Genomic DNA, 18,212 nt, shown 5'->3' on the forward strand with positions numbered 1-18,212 from the left:
GTAACTGTGTGCAGAGCTGTCCGGACGTTGAAAGGGAAGCTCTTCCAAATGTGGCCTCCTGAGACTTCCTCTGAGATGCCTCTTCTGCCCAGAAGCCCTGCCTGCTTTGGCCTGGTTCTCCTGCCGGCCCCTCTTGGTCTGCTGTGCCCATGTCCTTCCTGAGGCTGAGGCATTGGCTTGGAGTGCAGTGGTGAGCAGGACATTGGCTAGGACCCCGGAATCCTGGGATCTGTGTTCCAGCTCACACTCTGCCTTGGCAAACTGTGTGACTTCCAGCAATTCTGTTTCTTCAGCTCAGTTCCTCGTTGTGAAATGAGGAAAGGGACTTACAGCAGGAGTCACAAATGCAGATGCCCATGGGGGCCAGGATCTTGGCCTAAAGGAGCCAAGAATGCTGAGGATCACTCACTAGGGAGACCACAGCGCCCATCTCAGGCAGCTGGTTTCTCTCCACTTAAATTGTGGAATTCTTGCCGGGGCAGGGGAGGAGGGCAGGGCTAAGGTTTCGTTATTTTTCTAGAGGAGCTAGAAATCTGGATTTTCATGTTTTAATTTTTAATGTTGACAACTAATTTAAAAAAAAAAAAATTGAGCCAGGCCAATATGTCCTCAGGCTGAAGAGAACCTCCCATCCCAACTCCAGACTACTAGTTTGTGACCTCTGACCTAGATAATTTCTAGGTACCATATTTGAAAATTGGGAAGGAATATGATTCTATCAGAAGCCCCAAATAGGCATGTGCTGTTCTTTTCAGGTGAAGATAAACGTATTAACTTGTCATTGGCGTAAGGACCATTTTTTTTCCATTGAGTGTAATGGATTTGTTTCTGATCAAACACTAAAAGTGGATGTGCTTTGTCACCAGCGTTGTAGCATTAATTTGGGATGAGGTTAAGGTCGTGGATCCCAGCAAGGCCAGGGGATTCCCCCAGAGACTATCTTCTCCAGTGTAGACATCTAACAAAATGCTCTGCCCCAATGCTGTTAGAATATTAATGTTAGAAATGACGATAGTCACAATATATTGAGTTCTTATCATGTGCTAGCAACTCTACCAGCTGCTTTGTGTATATTACCTCTATTCTTCACACCTTCCTATGAGGTCAATGTGATTACGGGTGACCCAGCTGAGGCCCCAGAGAGGTTAAACTTGGGTCAGAGGAGGAAGGAGTCCTTCCCTCTAGGACAGCCTGTTCCCTCTGGGAGGGCCCAGGTCACTTTGAAACCCCAGAATACAAGAGCAGACTGATTGGCAGCCCTTTTATTAGACCCCCAAACACTTACATGATCAGCCTTTTGGGGGGCCTACTTGGGTACCAAAAAAAGTTCAGGATCATAGCAACCTAAGCAGTTGCTTAGCAACCAGCTACTATTATAACAAAAACAAACAGATCAGTTGGGAGATAAAGAAGTCAGTTCTGTGCATGGACATAGCTCCAGGGTTTCACTAAAATCTCTCTCCTGCCCCTTCACCTTTTCTTCTAAAGAAAGACGTGTAGCTTTCAGTCTTGGTTTCAGAAATGTCAGGTGAAATTCAGCAGGGCAGTGGCAGAGCTGCTTTTGACTTCAGGTTCTGACACACTTATCAAGTATGTGAATTGAGGCAGCCTCCTTAGTCTCCCCCACCCTCTGTTCACTTGGTTACTAAAGGGGCAAATAATCGCCTCTTGCAGGGGCATAGCAGGTACTCGACAGAAGTGAATGTTCTGTCCTTTGGCCTGTTCATAGCACTTGGTATTGAACTTCCCTGCCAGGCCCCTCCCCCACCCCCTATCATCGCAGAGTGGTCACTGTGAGTACGGCCTAGGTCACCCCATGTAACCGTCCCCGCTTTCTTTCTCATAGAATGAGAAACTATATGCTCGTGTTCATTCATTCAAGGAAATATTTAGTGAGCGCCAGCCATGGGCCAGGCAGGGTGCTGCATTGTGACAACATTGTCCCTGAGTCAGTCAGACCTGCATTTCAGTGCTCTGTACTCTTCACCCAGCACTGGCTTGACATTGGCAAAGGTACTGTACTCCTCTGGCTTTCTTCATCTGTGAGAGCGACATCATATTATTTCTTCCCTCTCAAGATCCTCGGAGGATAGAATGTGCTAGCGTTTGGAAAGCTCATGCCACAAGGCCTGGGACATTCTTTGCTCCACGGATATACATTGCATGTCTGCCTAGGCTCTGGGGGTTCCCGCCTTCTCAGGATTTACATCCCAGGGGATGCTCCAACTGGAGGCGCTGGTGCTGCTGTTCTTGTCATCCATACAGACAGAGAAAAAAGATCCAGGAGCTCAGACCCACCAGCAGGTGACCTGATGTCAAGGGCAGAGAAGGCCTCAGAGGTGCTAATTGAGTTTCAGCTTAAAGGACTAATGGGTATCAGCGCATGAAATATCACATGTTTGAGGAATGTTCCAGAACGGCAGAGGGATCACAGGTGGGAAGCCCAGACAGCTCCCCTCAGCAGGGGACACAAGGGAGGTTTCTCACCTCTTGCACCAGCCATGGAGAAGCCTCATCTTCGCTCAATGCACGAAGGTTAAAACGTCTCCGCTTTGCTTTGCAGACAATGCCTTCACTTTCTAGGGGACAGACATGCAGCCCTGGGCAGGATGACAGATTTCAATGCTACTCCAAGATGACACCTCATCGCCCTCCTCCATCCCACCCCCACGGCTACAATGGTGCTCTGTAAATACTTGTTGAATTAGCACTGGAATTTGAACAAGGCCAGTAGAGGTGGCACCAAGCAAGGCCAGCTGGCTGCCTGCTGAGAGACGTTACCAGATGACAGTCCCTTAGGTTAATTCATCATTTTAATCCTACTATACAAAACATTTTGTGTTTACTGAGCACGTACTATGTGCCAGGCACTGTTTCAAGCACTTTCGCATGTATTTGGTCATTTAACCTCACAGTTCACTATACAGATGAGGTTGCACTTAAGTCACATGTCCCAGGTACAGCATTATTAAATGGGCAACCAGCTCATCCTAGGCTTCTCCAGAGGCGTTTAACCTGTTTGCTGATGCAGTTGCCTGATCGGCCCATCTTCATCATCATCATCATGGCCATGGTCATCACAGACGGTACCTATTGAGTTCATTCTGTGCATCAGGGAACTGTCTTAACTTCTCCATGAGATAGTCTATTAAATGCTCCCTGAACCCCGCAGTCCAGGTACTCACACTGTCCCCACCTCACACAGGAGAGAACTGTGGCACAAAGATGTCACTTGCTCAAGAGTACAAGCTGGGAAGTGTCCAGGTAGGCCCTGAGTCTGGGCAGTGTGCCCAGAGCCGCCTTCCTAACTACACAGCTGTGACTGCCAATGGCCCACAGCCCGCAGGTGCCGGCACAGAGGATGCTTAGCCTCCGTCGCTAACAGTAAACATCAGGGCAACAGGGTAATTACAGAGGGATGTTGTTGAGAATTACTTAAGGTAATGAATATAGAGTCCCTAGCACAGAGCCTGGAGCCATAAACTATAGCTCTTTTTTTTCTTCTTTCTTTTAACTTACCCCCAAAGCTCATTGATAGCTTCTTTCTTTCCTACCCCTCCCTGATGGATGGCTTCTCCCTTCAGATATGTTAATGCCATCAGTTTAGGGGCAGGGTCTTGCTGGGCGCTCTGCACATCTCTGACCCCATCCGTTGTGTGTATATTTGTGGGCAGCCTTATCTCCCCCATTTGCAAATCCTGGCTATTATCCCCACACACCTCCTGGAAGCCTGTCTGCCAGGAGCTCATTTCCTTGGCAACTGTAATAGAATCTGAGCACTCCAACCCTATTGCCTGGCCGCCAGTTCAGGGGTGTGAGTAAAGGACTGGAAGGGGCCGTGGCAGCCTGATATCAGAGCAGATAACAAGCACCGCTTTGCTCTGCTGTTGCTCCTTCATCTCTGTCCCGAGGTAGATGGCTGAGACCTGAGAGGCGTTGCCCAGGAGATTTCCATTTCCCCTTCTTCCGTCTAGTCCTGTTGAAGCTAGGCAGTTTAAAGGGGTGTGGGAGACAGCTGGGGGACCTCTCATAGCCTCCCCAGGTCTCTCTCTCACACGCAAGGCACACACGCGCACACATGCGCGCACACATGCGCACCCACATGCATGCATGCACACCCTTCCTTGCCCCTCATCAATTGATTGTATCCGGGACCACATTAGCCCCACTGCCGCTCACCATCTGTCAGCTCCATCGCTCGTTCCGTTTGCACTGTGCGTACACACTAGCTCCAGGAATAAACTGAAAAAAGAACGGGTGAAGCTCAGCGCCATGCCTCAGCTTTCTCTTCAAACGGGGATCACCCCAGCTGCATCCTTGTGAGCCTCCCAGCAGAACTCAAATGCACAAGCAGTCTGTGAAGGACCCAGGAAGGAAGTTGCACACATTTACACGCGCCCTGCACATACCAGGCACGGTGCTAGCGGCCTGACAGATGCTGTCGCTTTATGACAACCTGCTCAGCGGTAAGTGCTTTCATTCGCAGTGTGCAAGTGGGAAGGTGAGGCTGCAGAAGATCCACGTGCCTAAGGGTCCTGCGTATTTACGTGGCAGAACTACAGTTCACCCCAGCTCTGTCATTTCCAAAGGGCCCTCTTCACCAGACCATCCTCTGTCCCCACATGTGCCAACCGCAGATCGGGTCCTTCCTTTCCTCGGTACGGGTGGAGCGCCTGCAGTGTGGCCGGCCCTGGGCCGGGGTCAGAAACAGCCATGGGCAAGGCTCGTCCCTGATTGCCGTCCAGCCTCGCCAAGCTGACAGGTGCCTAAGCGGGCAGCCTGGATGTTATCACCACTGCCATCACCTGCCATCTCCAGTGACAGAAATAGCTCAGGACGAACCAGTTCCCAAGAAGATACAGGCCCATCATCAAGGCGGACACATGTGGGCCAGCAGAGGGGGTTAAGGGAGGTGCAGGGAAGCAAGCCCCCCCACTGGCTGCACACAAAGCCTTCCGAGAAAGCTCTGCTGTTCTGGAGTCTCAGAAACAGATGGGCACTCCAGCGCAAGTCTTTTACCCTCCTCCCATCCCCTTTTAATATAACTTTCATATAAATCCCTGGGAGCAAATGCAAGAGCTTGGATTCCTTATGACTCAGGTTTGACTCAACAGCGGGCTCTGACATATGATGCAGTGGACTGGGCCGTGGCAATCCAAGGCTCTGAGGGGCAACCAGCCTCGTCCTCTCCTGGCATTCGGACCGCAGCTCCTCCAGCCAGTGGTTCCCGGCAGCGGGTCATTTGTCAGCATCAGCCCCGCCATTCCATTCGCAGCAAGGCTGCAAAGAAACCGGCTCCACCAGTTTTGGGGTGGGGGATGGGAGCTCCTGTGGGCAGAGCTCAAGGACCCGCCCACTGTCCAAGGAGTGGAGGCATCCATCCCGAGGGCTGACACACAAGGCAGATACCCTGATCAGAGCCAGAGAGAGTGGGAGGGTGCTCTCCAGCATCCTAGGAGGGTGTTCTCCAGCTAAGGGCAGAGAAGGCGGCGTTTAGAATTCCAGCGCAGAAGGATGAGAATGGAGAAGCCTTTTTTGATCTGTCGTCAAGGGAGACATTGCTGACCTTGGCCAGATCCAAGGAGTCGATGGCTGACCGCAGTCGTTTGAGAACTTCATGGGTGTCACAGAAAGGAAATTGCTCCTGTAGGAGGAGGCTCCGTTAGCCAGAAGGTCAGTGTGCATGTCTCCATGTCCCCAAACACTGCCTGTGCTCTGGCCTTTGCCCCACTTAGCAGCTACAAGGTCAGATCCGCCATGTGGAGGAGATTGCCATTTAAGGAGCATAAGCATGAAGGAGGCTGACCATTCACAGAACCTTGCACGGGTCCTGCAAGCTCTTTGGTCACCATTCTATGGTCAAAACCCCTCCCATCTCCTTGAGACCTTGGAAGAACCAAAGCCATTTGCATAACTAAGAAGACACTAGCTACCAGCCATAGATATGCAAAGGTATCTTGAAAGCTGTCCCCTTCCCCAGTCCTCAGACCGATGGCTCTGGGGAATTTTGGGGCCCGGCTCTGTAATGATAGCCATGATGATAAATACTAGCTGTGTTATAAGACAAGTTACTTTACCTCTCAGAGCTTTAATGGCTTCATCAGTAGACTGGGAATACTAGGACCTGTCCTACAAGTGGCAGTGATTAAAGAAGTAATGTATATAAAGTCCTTAGCTCAGTGACTACTGCACACATGTAAGCACTTCTATTACCATTTATTGACCACCGACAACATGCGAGCATGCTCAGAGAAACTCAGTTCCCCCACATCCTCTATGCTGTCTTACTTCCAGAGGTTTGCAAATAGCTAGAACCCCCTCTCCTGACCGGCTAACTCCTGCTTAGTCTGAACCCAGCTCCGAGTTGGGAACTTCTCACATGACTCACCAGGAAGCCGTGTGCGCTGTCTTCCTCCCTCCACGCCCTCCCTACGCTTTGAGCTGCGCAATGACAGAGGTTAGATCTGCTCGTTCAGCTCTGTACCCAAGATCTGTGCCTGGCTTCATACGTATTCATTCATTAATGAACCTATCACCTTAGTTCTCTTACTAACCAAGTCTGTGAAGATCAGGAAGCAGACAAGTGTTCAGAAAATTGCGTGGGATGACGTGGTCAGCGAAGTGGTGGAGTTAAGGCAGGACCTATACCATCTGATTTAAAAGAAGATACTCTTTTCTCACTATTCAGCCTCCCCTAAAACTGACATCCCCTGAGAGACATCCAGCCCTCAGATGTGCTGAAAATCATTTCGGTTGGCTTCCCGTGCAACATCGTGCTCTCTGACCACACTGGTACCGTGACCCCTCGTCGCAGCCACGCGGCTGGAGTCAAAATGCATAAAGATGCTGGGCATGGCTCCCCGGTCACCCTGTGCCCCTGCCCTTCTGCTCCCTTTTGTCTCCCCGACGCTGAAGCCTGGTCGCTGCTGCCATGGACCGCGCTGCCTGCCCTGTCCCCAACGGCCCACACCAGGCCGTCACATTACTGGCCTGGCCCCACAACCATCTGACCACCGTATATAGACAGACCCAAACTGGAGATAATTCCCAAACCACTTCTTCCTGTTTAAACTCAACTGTGCTTTCTCCTTTTTCTTTACATCATTTGATCCTCGTCAACTCCCTCTGAGATGAATGCTGCTATCACCACCCCCATCTTTACAGATACAGAATCTAGAACAAAGGGTTAAGTCATCAGCCAGGGTGTGAACCTGAGCAGCCCGGCCCCAGAGCCGTCACCTTTACCGCTGACGTGGTGACGTCATGATAGCCATGCGGTATAGCCTGGTTTCTTACGTCTTCAAGATACTTTTCCATAACTCTTCATGCCAGGCATTCTGCTGTTTCCCTGGTGACAGAGACCTGCCCTGAGGGCAAAGGATGGGGTTGAAAACAGATCAAGGCAGAGGTGGAGGGAGGAAGGGTGTGTGTCCATGTGTGCGCATGTGAATGCATGCATTTTTTATGGGTACATGTGTACACATGTGTGTGTGCGTGTGTGTGCACAGGACCACCTGCCAGGACCAGGGTTAGGGTTTGGTCATTTTAACCCCCAGGAAGTCCATCGAACAGTCTCCCCGTTCTTGCTTTTCTTCCACCTAAGGCTGAGCCCCGTGAGAGCCCCCAGTCTTTGCCAGCCCCCCGCTCACATTCCCTCCCCTGCCACCAGTTTCACGGGAAGGGGGGGGTGGGTCTGCACTGGTTGCAAACCCGGGTAAGCTGAGGGGAGAGGCTGCGGGAAGAAGACACACTGCAGAGGGGGCTGAGGAGCTTGGAAGATCTCGGTTTTCCTCTGGTCAGCCCCCCCAGACCAGAAGGGGTACATTTCTTCTGGGACATCTGAATTGTTTTTGAGGTGAGGAAGGACTCGGAGAGCTGGCTGGAGGCTGAGATCCCATAACCTCTGTTTCCGCAGACAAGCAGGCTGGCAGGCAGCAGTCCGTTGTTGTCTTTTCTGAATCCTGAGCCCCTCCCTGTTCTTGCAGCCCGCTTTCCCAAAAGCTGAGCTGGGAAAGGGTGGGGGTTCCCTCCTTAATCAGTTACTCTAAGTCAGGCACTGCGTCAGGCTCTCAAGTGGGTCTTCAATGTCAACCCTGATTGATAAAAATTACGCATAATCAGATTATCATATCGATTTGACGGGCGGGGAAACTGTGACCAGGAGAAGTCAGGCACGGTGCCCAAGGTGGTACTAGAGAGCGACAGGCAGGGTTTGAACCTTGCGTGGGCTGGCTGGCTCCACGTCAGTTGTATTGGCCACGCTGTTCGTTACACCGGCAGGGTTCTGCATTACTTCAGTAGACATCTGAGGGTTCTTGGAAGAGTTATTCAGCCCAAAATTGTTGTAGCAGGCTTGTGGAGGGGTCTCGGACAAGAAAGAAGGATAGTGTATTAACCAGGATTCTTCAGAGAAACAGAGCCAATGGGATGGATGGATTGGTGGGTGGGTGGGTGGGTGGAGAGATAGGGGTAGGTAAATATTTTAAGGACTTCTGGGGATGGGCAGGTCTGAAATCCACAGGACAGGCTGGAAACTCAGGCAAGATTCTTATGTTACTGTCTGAGGCAAAATGCCTCCTTTGTCAGGAAAGCTCAGGTTTTGTTCTTAAGGCTTTCAACTGATTGGATGAGGCCCATCCACATTATTGAGTGTAAGGGCCATTATTTGAAGTCAACCAATTATAAATGTCAGTCACATCCACAAAATACATCCCAGCACTATCTGCACAAACGTTTGACCAAACAGCTGGGCATCATAACCTAGGCCAGTGGACATGTAAAATTAACCATCATAAGCATCAACCACCGTGGACCCAGAGCTGAATACGTGCCAGGCGTGGCCCCAGGCACGTCCATGTGCTCTTGTCCTTTTCCTCTTCAAAATATTTAACAGGGGCATGAACTCTTGAGACCCAGAATGGTTAAAGTAGCTTGCCCGGGAGGAGTGGTGGAGTCTGAGCTAGACACCAGGTTTGGCTGACAGCCACCACCCCAGACTGCCTTGCAGAACCTCCAGCTTTACAAATCTAGATTTAGCGATCTGAGAGGGACAGATGAAGCGGCCCGAGGCCCCTTGGCTTGTCGGGGCTGGCTCCAGGCTCAGGTCTCTCGGCTGTCAGTCCAGCCATCTCAGCGGACTGCCCTCGGGGTCCCAGAAGATTGCACATTTGAAACACTGCTCCTGCAGGACTCTTTCCAGGTAACTGGTGGCAGAAAATTATGCAATGCTAGGTGGTCAGCAAACCCCAGCCAGGGCAGGACACAGTGCAGAAGGCCCAGGTCTCCGTCACCATCTCCAGGAGCAGATGTGCTCAGAGGTGGCACCCCAAGACCACTTTATTGCTGAAACAACTTCATAATGAGACCCGTTCAGGACATCAGCATCAAAACCTTCTTGAACAAAGTTCGAAGTGGACCTTCGCAGTGACGAATCCATCCTGTGGCAGTTTGTGTTTCAGGGAGGTGACAGGGAATTTGCAGAGGGCACTCCAAAATCTGCAGCCCTCTCTGCAGAGGGAATCAGGCTTTCTAAGACTTCATTCTGCAAGGCATGCTGCTGGTGGGTCTGCTTGCTCTAGGCCTTGAACTGCTACTCATCAGGGTCGTTTGATTGCAAGCAACAGAAGTGAATGGTAGACAACTTAATTGAAATCAAAGGAAAACAAAATTAAAAAACAGGTGCATGGTAAATCGTAAAAGGAATCAAAATAGGGTTTGTGAACCGACACTTGAGACAGACCATCATTAACCCGGGCAGCTCTGGACTCGTCTGCAGCAGGATTTCAGAAGCCTCTGGAGTGCTTGCTCCCTGACATCACTGCAGGTTGGCTCTGCGGTTTTCGGTCTCTGCACCTCTGTCCAGATTTCCAAGAGTGCGCAATTGATTTGCTCAGCTTGCATCATCTGCCTGCCCCTGAACACTTTACCCTCGCCTGAGCTTCATGCTGGGCTACGTGGCTCTGGGAGTTCCCCTGTGTATAGGGGCCATAGGGGGGGAGTTACCCCTGAGCAGGCAGTCTAAGAAGCGGCCACTCTAATAGCTGTGGTTCTAGTCGTGATGTGAGGCTTATGTTGACAGAAACATCCACCTTTAAAGATCTCTATGTCTATTGTGTGTGTGTGTGTGTGTGTATGCGCAAACCTGCCCGTTCCCTTTCTAGTTCAGCCTCTTAGCTCCCATCCTATGTTTATAGCATTCGTGTCTTACAGTGACCCACTGCATATGCAGTCGTGAGCTTTAGCGTCCTGAGACATTTAAGGCAAGAATGTAAGTAGCAGGTGGGAAAAGACTTTAGCTCTTTTTTTCCCTCTGTCTCCAAGTGCCTAGCACAGTGCTTGGCACATAGTAGGTGTTCAGCGATGGACGAATGAATATTAATCACCCATCAGTGCTGGGACACCTTCCCTTCTCACCTTCCCTTACCCCTCCCCATTCTCACCTTCCATTCCCCCTCTAGGGGCTTTGCCATCTTGGTCAAAGGATATTCTATCTTTTTTAAAGATTTTATTTATTTTGGGAGAGAGGGGAAGGAAGAGAGAAAGAGGAGAGAAACATCAATGTGTGAGAGAAACGTTGATTGGTTGCCTCTCACACACCCCCAACTGGGGACCTGGCCTGCAACCCAGGCATGTGTCCTGACTGGGAATCGAACCTTCAACCTTTCGGTTTGCAAGCCAGCACTCAGTCCACTGAGCCACACCAGCCAGGGTGGTCCAAGGTTATTCTTTAGACATGTGCCCCATCCACAACACCTGGAATCAATAGCTAAGATACATACCTTCCCTGGAGGAAAGGTGAGGGACTTCAGCTCTGCCTATGTCGGAGGAAAGATTAATGTAGAAAAGAATGCCATGCCCTGGGTGAGGAACTCTTGGGTGTTTGGAAACAGTGACGTCATTTTCAGAGAGACAAAGGGAAGTGGAATGTTGGCCAGGACAGGCTCCTGCAAACATCTGGTCCTCCAGCCGACTCAGTATAGCTCACTCACATTCTGTCTCGGTGCCATTCTTTTATGGCTCTCCCTGAAATAGTGACATGAGGGCCTTGTATCATTGGGAATATAGTTAATATAAACAATTATAAAGAGTGAACTACAAAGGATATGTGGAGGATTCCAATATCAACTTCTAGCCCATCTCTCAACCCTCCGCTCTCCACTGGGAAGCGGTGAGACCCCTAACCCAGAGGAAGTTTCTGAGACGTGTTCTTATTCTGACCTGGTCCGATTCCCCGTCTCGGACCCCTGGTCCGTTCTCATCCTGCCCTGGCCTAGGGGAACACAGTGACTTCCTGGTAGCATGACTAGTCTTTGCAGATCTGCTCAAGCCCCTGCTTATACACAGGCTCCAAGTTCTGTTTAGTCAAGTGACTTGAATAAGACAGTCATGTTGCTACGGGGGCTGCTGCTTCTAGTATTTTGCAAAATGCCTTCCAGCACCTCCTATTAACCTGAAGAGAGACTGCTTTCTCTGTACCAGAGATTACAAGCAGGCAGCCCGGGCTGGCCTTGAGAACCAAAGATAGCATGAAGTGCCAAGGCCATGGTCGTGGCCAAAAGAGGTCGAGAGAGAGCAAGCCAGGGAATGATGGCAGCATGCCGTCTAGTGGTGACTGCAAGTCTGCCCCGCTCCAGGTGTGCCAAACAAGCATATCACCTCATTCGGTCTCCACGGCAGCTCCAGGAGGGAGCTGGTATTGCCCCGCTTCAGGGAGCAGGAACCTGAAGTAGTGAGATGCTAAATTACTTGCCCAGCAGGGCAAGACTCATAAAGCGACGAAGCCAGGATCCAGGTTCTATCCATGTTCATGATACACCTCACGCTCTGTGGCCTTCTCCCTAGACCTTTCTCTCTTTCCCAGTGATGGCCACAGAGCTGGGAACTGGCAGACAAATCCAGAAGGGAAGGGAAGGGGTCTCCCAAGGAGCGGAGCAGGCCAGGCTTAGCCAGGAGGGGATGAGAGGATGGGGAACTTCGCGGAAGTACGTGGGACACCAGCGCTCTGCAGTCCGGGCTGATCAGCTGCACAGGCCGGGTCTGGCTAGTTTAAAGCCTCGGAGTCTGGAGGAGTCAAGGGGTTGAGGAGTCACAGAGATGGGACCTGAACATGCCCAGGTTGGTCATTCTCTCAGCTGTCTGTGCAGCTGGTCCTATGTGGCCACCCCAGTGGGCCCGGCAGGCTGGGTTCTGTCCCTGGGAAGCCGTGGAGACCTGCCTGCGGTGCTCGGCTCTGACAGGACCATGCACTGTGAAGTGAGAGAGGGTCCCCAGCCCCTGCCATCTGGCCTGGCCTCTGTTCCCTCTCCAGGAAGACTCCAGTTTCTGGCTCAGGGACAACAGCTCTACTCTGGACTCCAGAGTGGTGCAGGCAAGCTGCTCGGCCTCCCTGGGCCTCAGTTTCTCCATCTTTAAAATGAGAGGCTGACTTGGACTCTGTCTCCTACACCTCCCTGAGCCAACCGCCTCCCTGCCCTCCTGCAGGGAAGGCCAGTGCCCGGCATCACAGGGACCCCCTCCCTACCTGCCCTCTCTTTTCAGGAAGTCTGTCATCCAGCTCGACCTCGCCAATACCAAGAAAGCGATGATTGTCCCTGCGTTTGAGACGCTGCGCTACCGGCTCTCTTTCCCCAAGTCCAAGGCCGAGTTACTGTCAATGCTGGACATGGGGACGCTCTTCACATTCAGGTGAGTAGCCCTCACGGCTGCCCCTTGAGGGTGCCCAAAGGTCTCGCTTCTGGGAAACCCAGACACCAAAGCTGTTGGCCTAGAAGTTTGTTGCTAGCCTTAGACCATTTTAAGGCCAAAAAAAGCACCACTGGCCCCAAACTGTGTCCTTGGAATATTTTTCTCTTCCAAAGTGCCACATGCTTTGTACATGAGTGATGGACGTTATATGTCCAGATGGAAGGGACACATATTCTTTTTGTACTTGGGACCAGTTCATGCTCCTGCCTCCTGGCTCTGAATTCAATCTTTTGTTTGCTTGTTCAATCATTCACCTGGCAGGTGGCTTTCATCCTGTCAGCACCATGGTCGCTGCTTCCGTTTTTCTTTCTCTGTGAGTGGTCTGTTCTCCGAGCGCTTGCCACACACTGTGGTCAGCTTGTTTAACCTTCACAACAAACCTATCAGGCAGATGCTATTATCCCCATTTTACAGATACAGAAACTGAGGCTCTGAGGGGCTAAATAATTTACAGAGCCTGCATTCAGCCCAAGTCTGGGGACCTGCAAAGGCTGTAGCCTATGCTCTTAACCAAAATACCATCGGACTGCTGCTCAAGTTTAGAATGTTCTCACCAGTTGGCGTTTGAAGCTCCGGGCAAAAGTGAGACTCTGAGACCAAACCGAAGTCCAAGTCTCCCACAGATGCCATAGCCTGGCAAATTTCCAAGGCATCTTTCCTTCCATCTCCATCCCCAGGTGATTTGAGAACTCATTTCAAGGCCAAGTCCATGGCCATGAGAACTGGGTTTGGCCTGCTGTGTCCATGATTGCTGCCCTGGCCAACAGCTTGCAAACCACCATGCCAGGTGCTAAATTACAGACCTTCCTTCCGAGAAATTGCTTTTGTCACCTTCCCTCCAAATGATGAACTCTTAAGCCTCCTAGCAGCTGAAGCCTACTCCCCATTGTACCTGCGATTGAAAAATCATCCACACCCTTACCCATCCCCTAGGGCCAAGGTTTTCAGAGTGGTCCCTGGACCAGTGGCATCCACATCCTGGGAACTGGTTAGAAATGCCAAGTCTCGAGCCCTACCCCAGACCTACTAGATTGGAGGGTGCAGGATGGAACCTAGCAATCAGACTCTTGTTAGACAGTAGTCATCCAGGCAATTCTGATACACACGGAAGTTTGAGGACCACTGCTCTAAGCAAAGTACCCCCAGATCTCTCCTAAGGAGGATCCTACAAGGTGTACCAAGGAAACCTCTCTCATCACCGTTTTTGGAGGCTACCTGGTGTTGACTGTCTCAGACAACAAGCCCTGGCATCCAGTGTCTGCTGGTCTGACCAGAGCTTCATTTTCAGGCTGTGGCTTGTTTGAATGGCAAGTTAACTGTGATTTTTGCAGTATTCTATGACGACCAGCAATTCTGCACACCGTTGCTCTTTCGGCCAAGACCACAGAAGCTGCCCCGACCCCACCCGGGTGGGCAGAACTGACCCAGCTGCTGTCCCTGTCCTTCCCCTGCTTTATTCCTCATTTTTACATCATCATAGTCCAAAACCTTAGATTCTGGAGGTAGAGGGGAAATAGTATGGTTATTGATACACTGACATCGCCGAGAGTAAGACCACCGTGAAATGACAGCCTACCTAGGGGCAAGCAAGAAGAAATAGTGAGGAGAATATTCACTTTTTTGAGGAATTACTATGTATCAGACAGTGCTCTGAGTACTTTATGTGAACTGATTCACAGTCATGGTCATAAATCCACAAAGTAGTTAATCTGATTATCGCTCTTTTACCAAGAGAAGGAAACCAAGGTACAGAAGGGTTAAGTGATTTCTCTGCTTCTGTTGAGTGACAGAAGTCACACCCAGACACGCTCCAGACAGGCTCCAGAGTCTGCTTTGAAACACTGTGCGGAACTGCCTGCTAGGGACCCAGCATTGATTGAACACGTCCCGTATGCCAGCCGGTGTCAAGGTCTTTACACACATTTTCTCATTTCAGCTCCTCAGCAGTTTAACCACATAGGTATTCTTTTCCCCGTTTGACACAGAGGAAAGAGGAAAGGAAAGCCTCGTTTAAGCGCTTTGTTGTAGGAGGTGCAGAGCTCCGAGGCGGTGGAGGTGGTATTTGAACCCCAGTCCAGCGGCTCTGCTGTGCTGGTCCTTCAGCGTCATCCATGTTCACAGCCGTCAGTGGCACTGGGCCAGTTCCGTCAAAGGTGTCAGATGTTGCCTGTTCAGCTGGTTCACAGACAGACAGACAATCAGCTCCTTCCTGCCTGGGTTTATGGATTGATCCCCATGTCTCACAATATCCCTCCTTTACACAATCCATGAAAGCGGCATGACCAACCTTTCGTTTTCTTCCATTGGAGAGGATTTGGTTTTGGTGGAGGCTACAGAATCAGTGGAGCGGGAGGCTCAAGTCCCTGCCCTCGCGCCCACGGGCGCAACTTCCTGCGAGTTCACCCATTGGCCGGTATCCATTCAGCACGCTGGACAGCTCCTTGGGGCCTGGGTGTAAATGAGCAAAAATAAAGAAGCAGCTGCATCCTCTGCCAGAAGAACCCCACTAGCCACCCCAGACTCTCACTGCACCCTCAGTTCTTTGGAGAGCCCTCCCAGAGGTGGAGATGGAACTAGGACTGTGCGGTCCTTTCTCCTGACAGCTAAGTTTTGGGGTTCCCATCCTTTTATCTTGCTATCATTTTATGAAGCATTTCTTTCTAGAATGCTCTTTTTCCCTAATTCCTTTTTCGTGGGCCCTGTCTGCTACTTCACTAGACTCCCAGCCTCCTGCCATCTCTTTGTAACTTCCAGAGGCATATTCCTGCCTCACTAACTGGCTTCTGTCTTAAGTAACTGTCAAGGTTTTAAGATTACTCATTCATTCATTTATCCGTGTCAGTGTGCAATCATTGACTACTTGCTCTATATATAGGCCAGAGAGTGTGGGTAACAGTGACATATAAGAGAGGTAACCCAGCGTAGTGGTTAAGGGGCTTGGCCCTTTGAGCCAAGCTGCCTACTTTAGAATCCCAGCTCCACCACTTACTGTTTGTAACTTGACATTGGGTAAGTTATAAGAATGTAAAGCTATAGGTAATAGCATTGACAACATAACCAGTATAGATAAGTGCTTAATAAGTATTAACTTATTAACATTGTCGTTATGTGGTTGTGTTCATTTTTATTGCTATATAACAAATCACCACAAATTTTAAAGCTTAACACCACAGTCCCTAGGGGTCAGGGGTCTGGACACAGAATAGCTGAGTGCTGTGCTCAGGATCCCACCTGGCTGAAGTTAAGGTGTGGGCACAGCTGCATGGGTTTCTCCTCCAGGCTCGCTGGTTGTTTACAGGATTCTTTTTCTTGAGATTGCAGGACTGAGGTCACCATTTTCCCGCTGGTTCTTTGCCATGTGGCCCCCAAAGGCAGCTCACGCTTGACTCTTTGCTTTCTTCCAGACCCATATCTAAAGTCAGACTTGCCCCAATAACCTCTCTTTCAATTAATTCAAAGTTAACTGATTAGTCACCTGAATTGCATCTAACAAAATGCCTTTTGCCATATAATGTCACATAGTCACAGGAGTAACATATTCCCGGGTTCTACTTCAAGGGGGAAGACACAGCTCAACCCACAACAAGGACTATGTCAGCATATACCTCTTCTTCCTCTAAATCAGCAGCATTTAGAAAGCTCAGCTTGCTTCTTTCCATTCAATGGCTTTTCTCCGTGTGTCCCAGGTACCATGTCTGGACTAAAGGCCACGCTCCCACGAACTTCGCCAAATGGCGGACTGCCACCACGCCTTACCGGGTGGAATGGGAGGCCGATTTTGAGCCGTACGTGGTCGTGAGACGGGACTGCCCTGAGTACGACCGGAGGTTCGTGGGCTTTGGCTGGAACAAGGTGGCTCATATCATGGAGCTGGATGCGCAGGTGAGAGGAGTGGGGTGTCACGGACCAGAGGGGTGGAGAGGGGGAAGCCTCAGTCTTTGAGCTGAGTGGAGTCTTGGAGTTAAGAGAGCAGAGACCTAAGAGAGAACAAGATGCGTGCAGGGACGCAGAGTGAGAATGTGGCAGTGCTAATCCTCGAGGCAGTTGAGTCCCAAACTCTTCCTCTTTTATCCAGGACCCAGGCAAATGTGGGTGTCTTGTGACGAACCTTTTCACCCCCTCATCCTCACTCAATCCAGTGATAAAGACAAACAAATGATGACCATTATTCACGGCCTATGCGTCATGTAGTTGACACAAAGCATTCTGGGAGTTCCCTATGAATGTCACAAAGCATGCAGCTAAGATTCAACTGATTATTCCACCTCATAACTAAGGTGATACTTCTAGGCTATACTTACTCATCAGACCCTTTCACTCATTCAGCTAATACTTCCTGAGCACCTACTTCAAAAGCAATCTGCAGAATTCTAATAGGTTAAGCCAAACCAGGGTCTGCAAACGCTTCCTGTAAAGTACTAGATAGTCAATTTTGAGGGCTTTGTGGGGCTTAGGGTCTCAACTCTGCTCCCGTCATTCAGTCATAGACAGTATCTAAACGAATGGGTATGGTCGTATCCAGTAAAGCTTTATTTATAAACCTGTGCAATGAGCCACACATGCTACAGTTGGCCAACACCCTGTTAAACAAACAAAAGCAAAACTAATCTGTTTAAGTTAAGGAGCACGTGTGGGCCCCTCCACCCGACTCTTTTTCCCCTGTATGCTGTTCTCCAAGTCACCTCCTCATGGAGCACAGGGGAAATATTTTTCAACAAGAGCACCCCAAACTCAAGGGGGAAAGATGGATGCTCAGAGCTGGCTTCTCTAAAAATCACCTGGAGAACTTTCCGATAGTTCCAGTGTGTTTGAGAGCGGTCCCAGGTGATTGTCATAAACATCTGCGTCTGAGAACCACTGATACAGTGAGAAGGTTGTAGAATAGTGTCCATAGTTAACAACTGAAAGCCTGACCTTTAATATCCATATTTTCAATAATGCGTGGAAGGGGTCCAACGCTGTTCACAGACAGAAGTGTTTAGTCTGCCTGAGCTTTTCCTTGAAAGAAAAGAAATGTTGTAATATTCATGCATCCAGCAGAGGGGTGAGGTGAACTGGTTCAAATAAAGTTAATTTTCCAGCACTGAGATCTGGGGTTTTGTTTATTTTAGACAATGTTGACAGAACTCTTGGAAATTCTTTGCTTATTTTCCTTTCTTTGCCAATAGCACATGCCAAACATAATTTTACCCTTTCCAGCAATTTCAGGAAATAATGTGTACACATCTGAGAGGTAATCTATCCACACCCATAGGGGCTAGTGGATTGGTAGGTCTCTTTGTCCCCATATGAAATGTGTCAGACGGCTAAGCTCTGGGAGTTCTTGCATTTTTTTCATGGTTTTTCTTACTCCTTCTCATCATTAGTATTTCTCCATCCTGATTTTCCCTCTCTGAATTTATTCTTCTCTGAGTTGGGAAACTAGATGACCAAAGCGTATTAGACATTATGTCCAAAATCAGAGAACA

General features: G+C 49.9%; 1 protein-coding gene across 4 annotated transcripts in view; it reads left to right on the forward strand.

The window, feature by feature from the left end:
• LARGE1 (LARGE xylosyl- and glucuronyltransferase 1) overlaps positions 1-18,212 on the forward strand; it is a 522,466-nt gene that overhangs the window by 453,520 nt on the left and 50,734 nt on the right. For all 4 annotated transcript variants that reach the window (XM_090272547.1, XM_090272549.1, XM_090272546.1 and 1 more), the window contains exons 13-14: positions 12,538-12,684; positions 16,431-16,626. In XM_090272547.1, coding sequence (XP_090128673.1) covers positions 12,538-12,684; positions 16,431-16,626 — 343 coding nt within the window. The remainder of the gene's footprint in view (positions 1-12,537; positions 12,685-16,430; positions 16,627-18,212) is intronic.

Source organism: Furipterus horrens, unplaced genomic scaffold (assembly GCF_987537825.1).
Source record: "Furipterus horrens unplaced genomic scaffold, mFurHor1.1.pri manual_scaffold_4, whole genome shotgun sequence".
In the NCBI taxonomy this organism is placed as follows: domain Eukaryota; kingdom Metazoa; phylum Chordata; class Mammalia; order Chiroptera; family Furipteridae; genus Furipterus; species Furipterus horrens.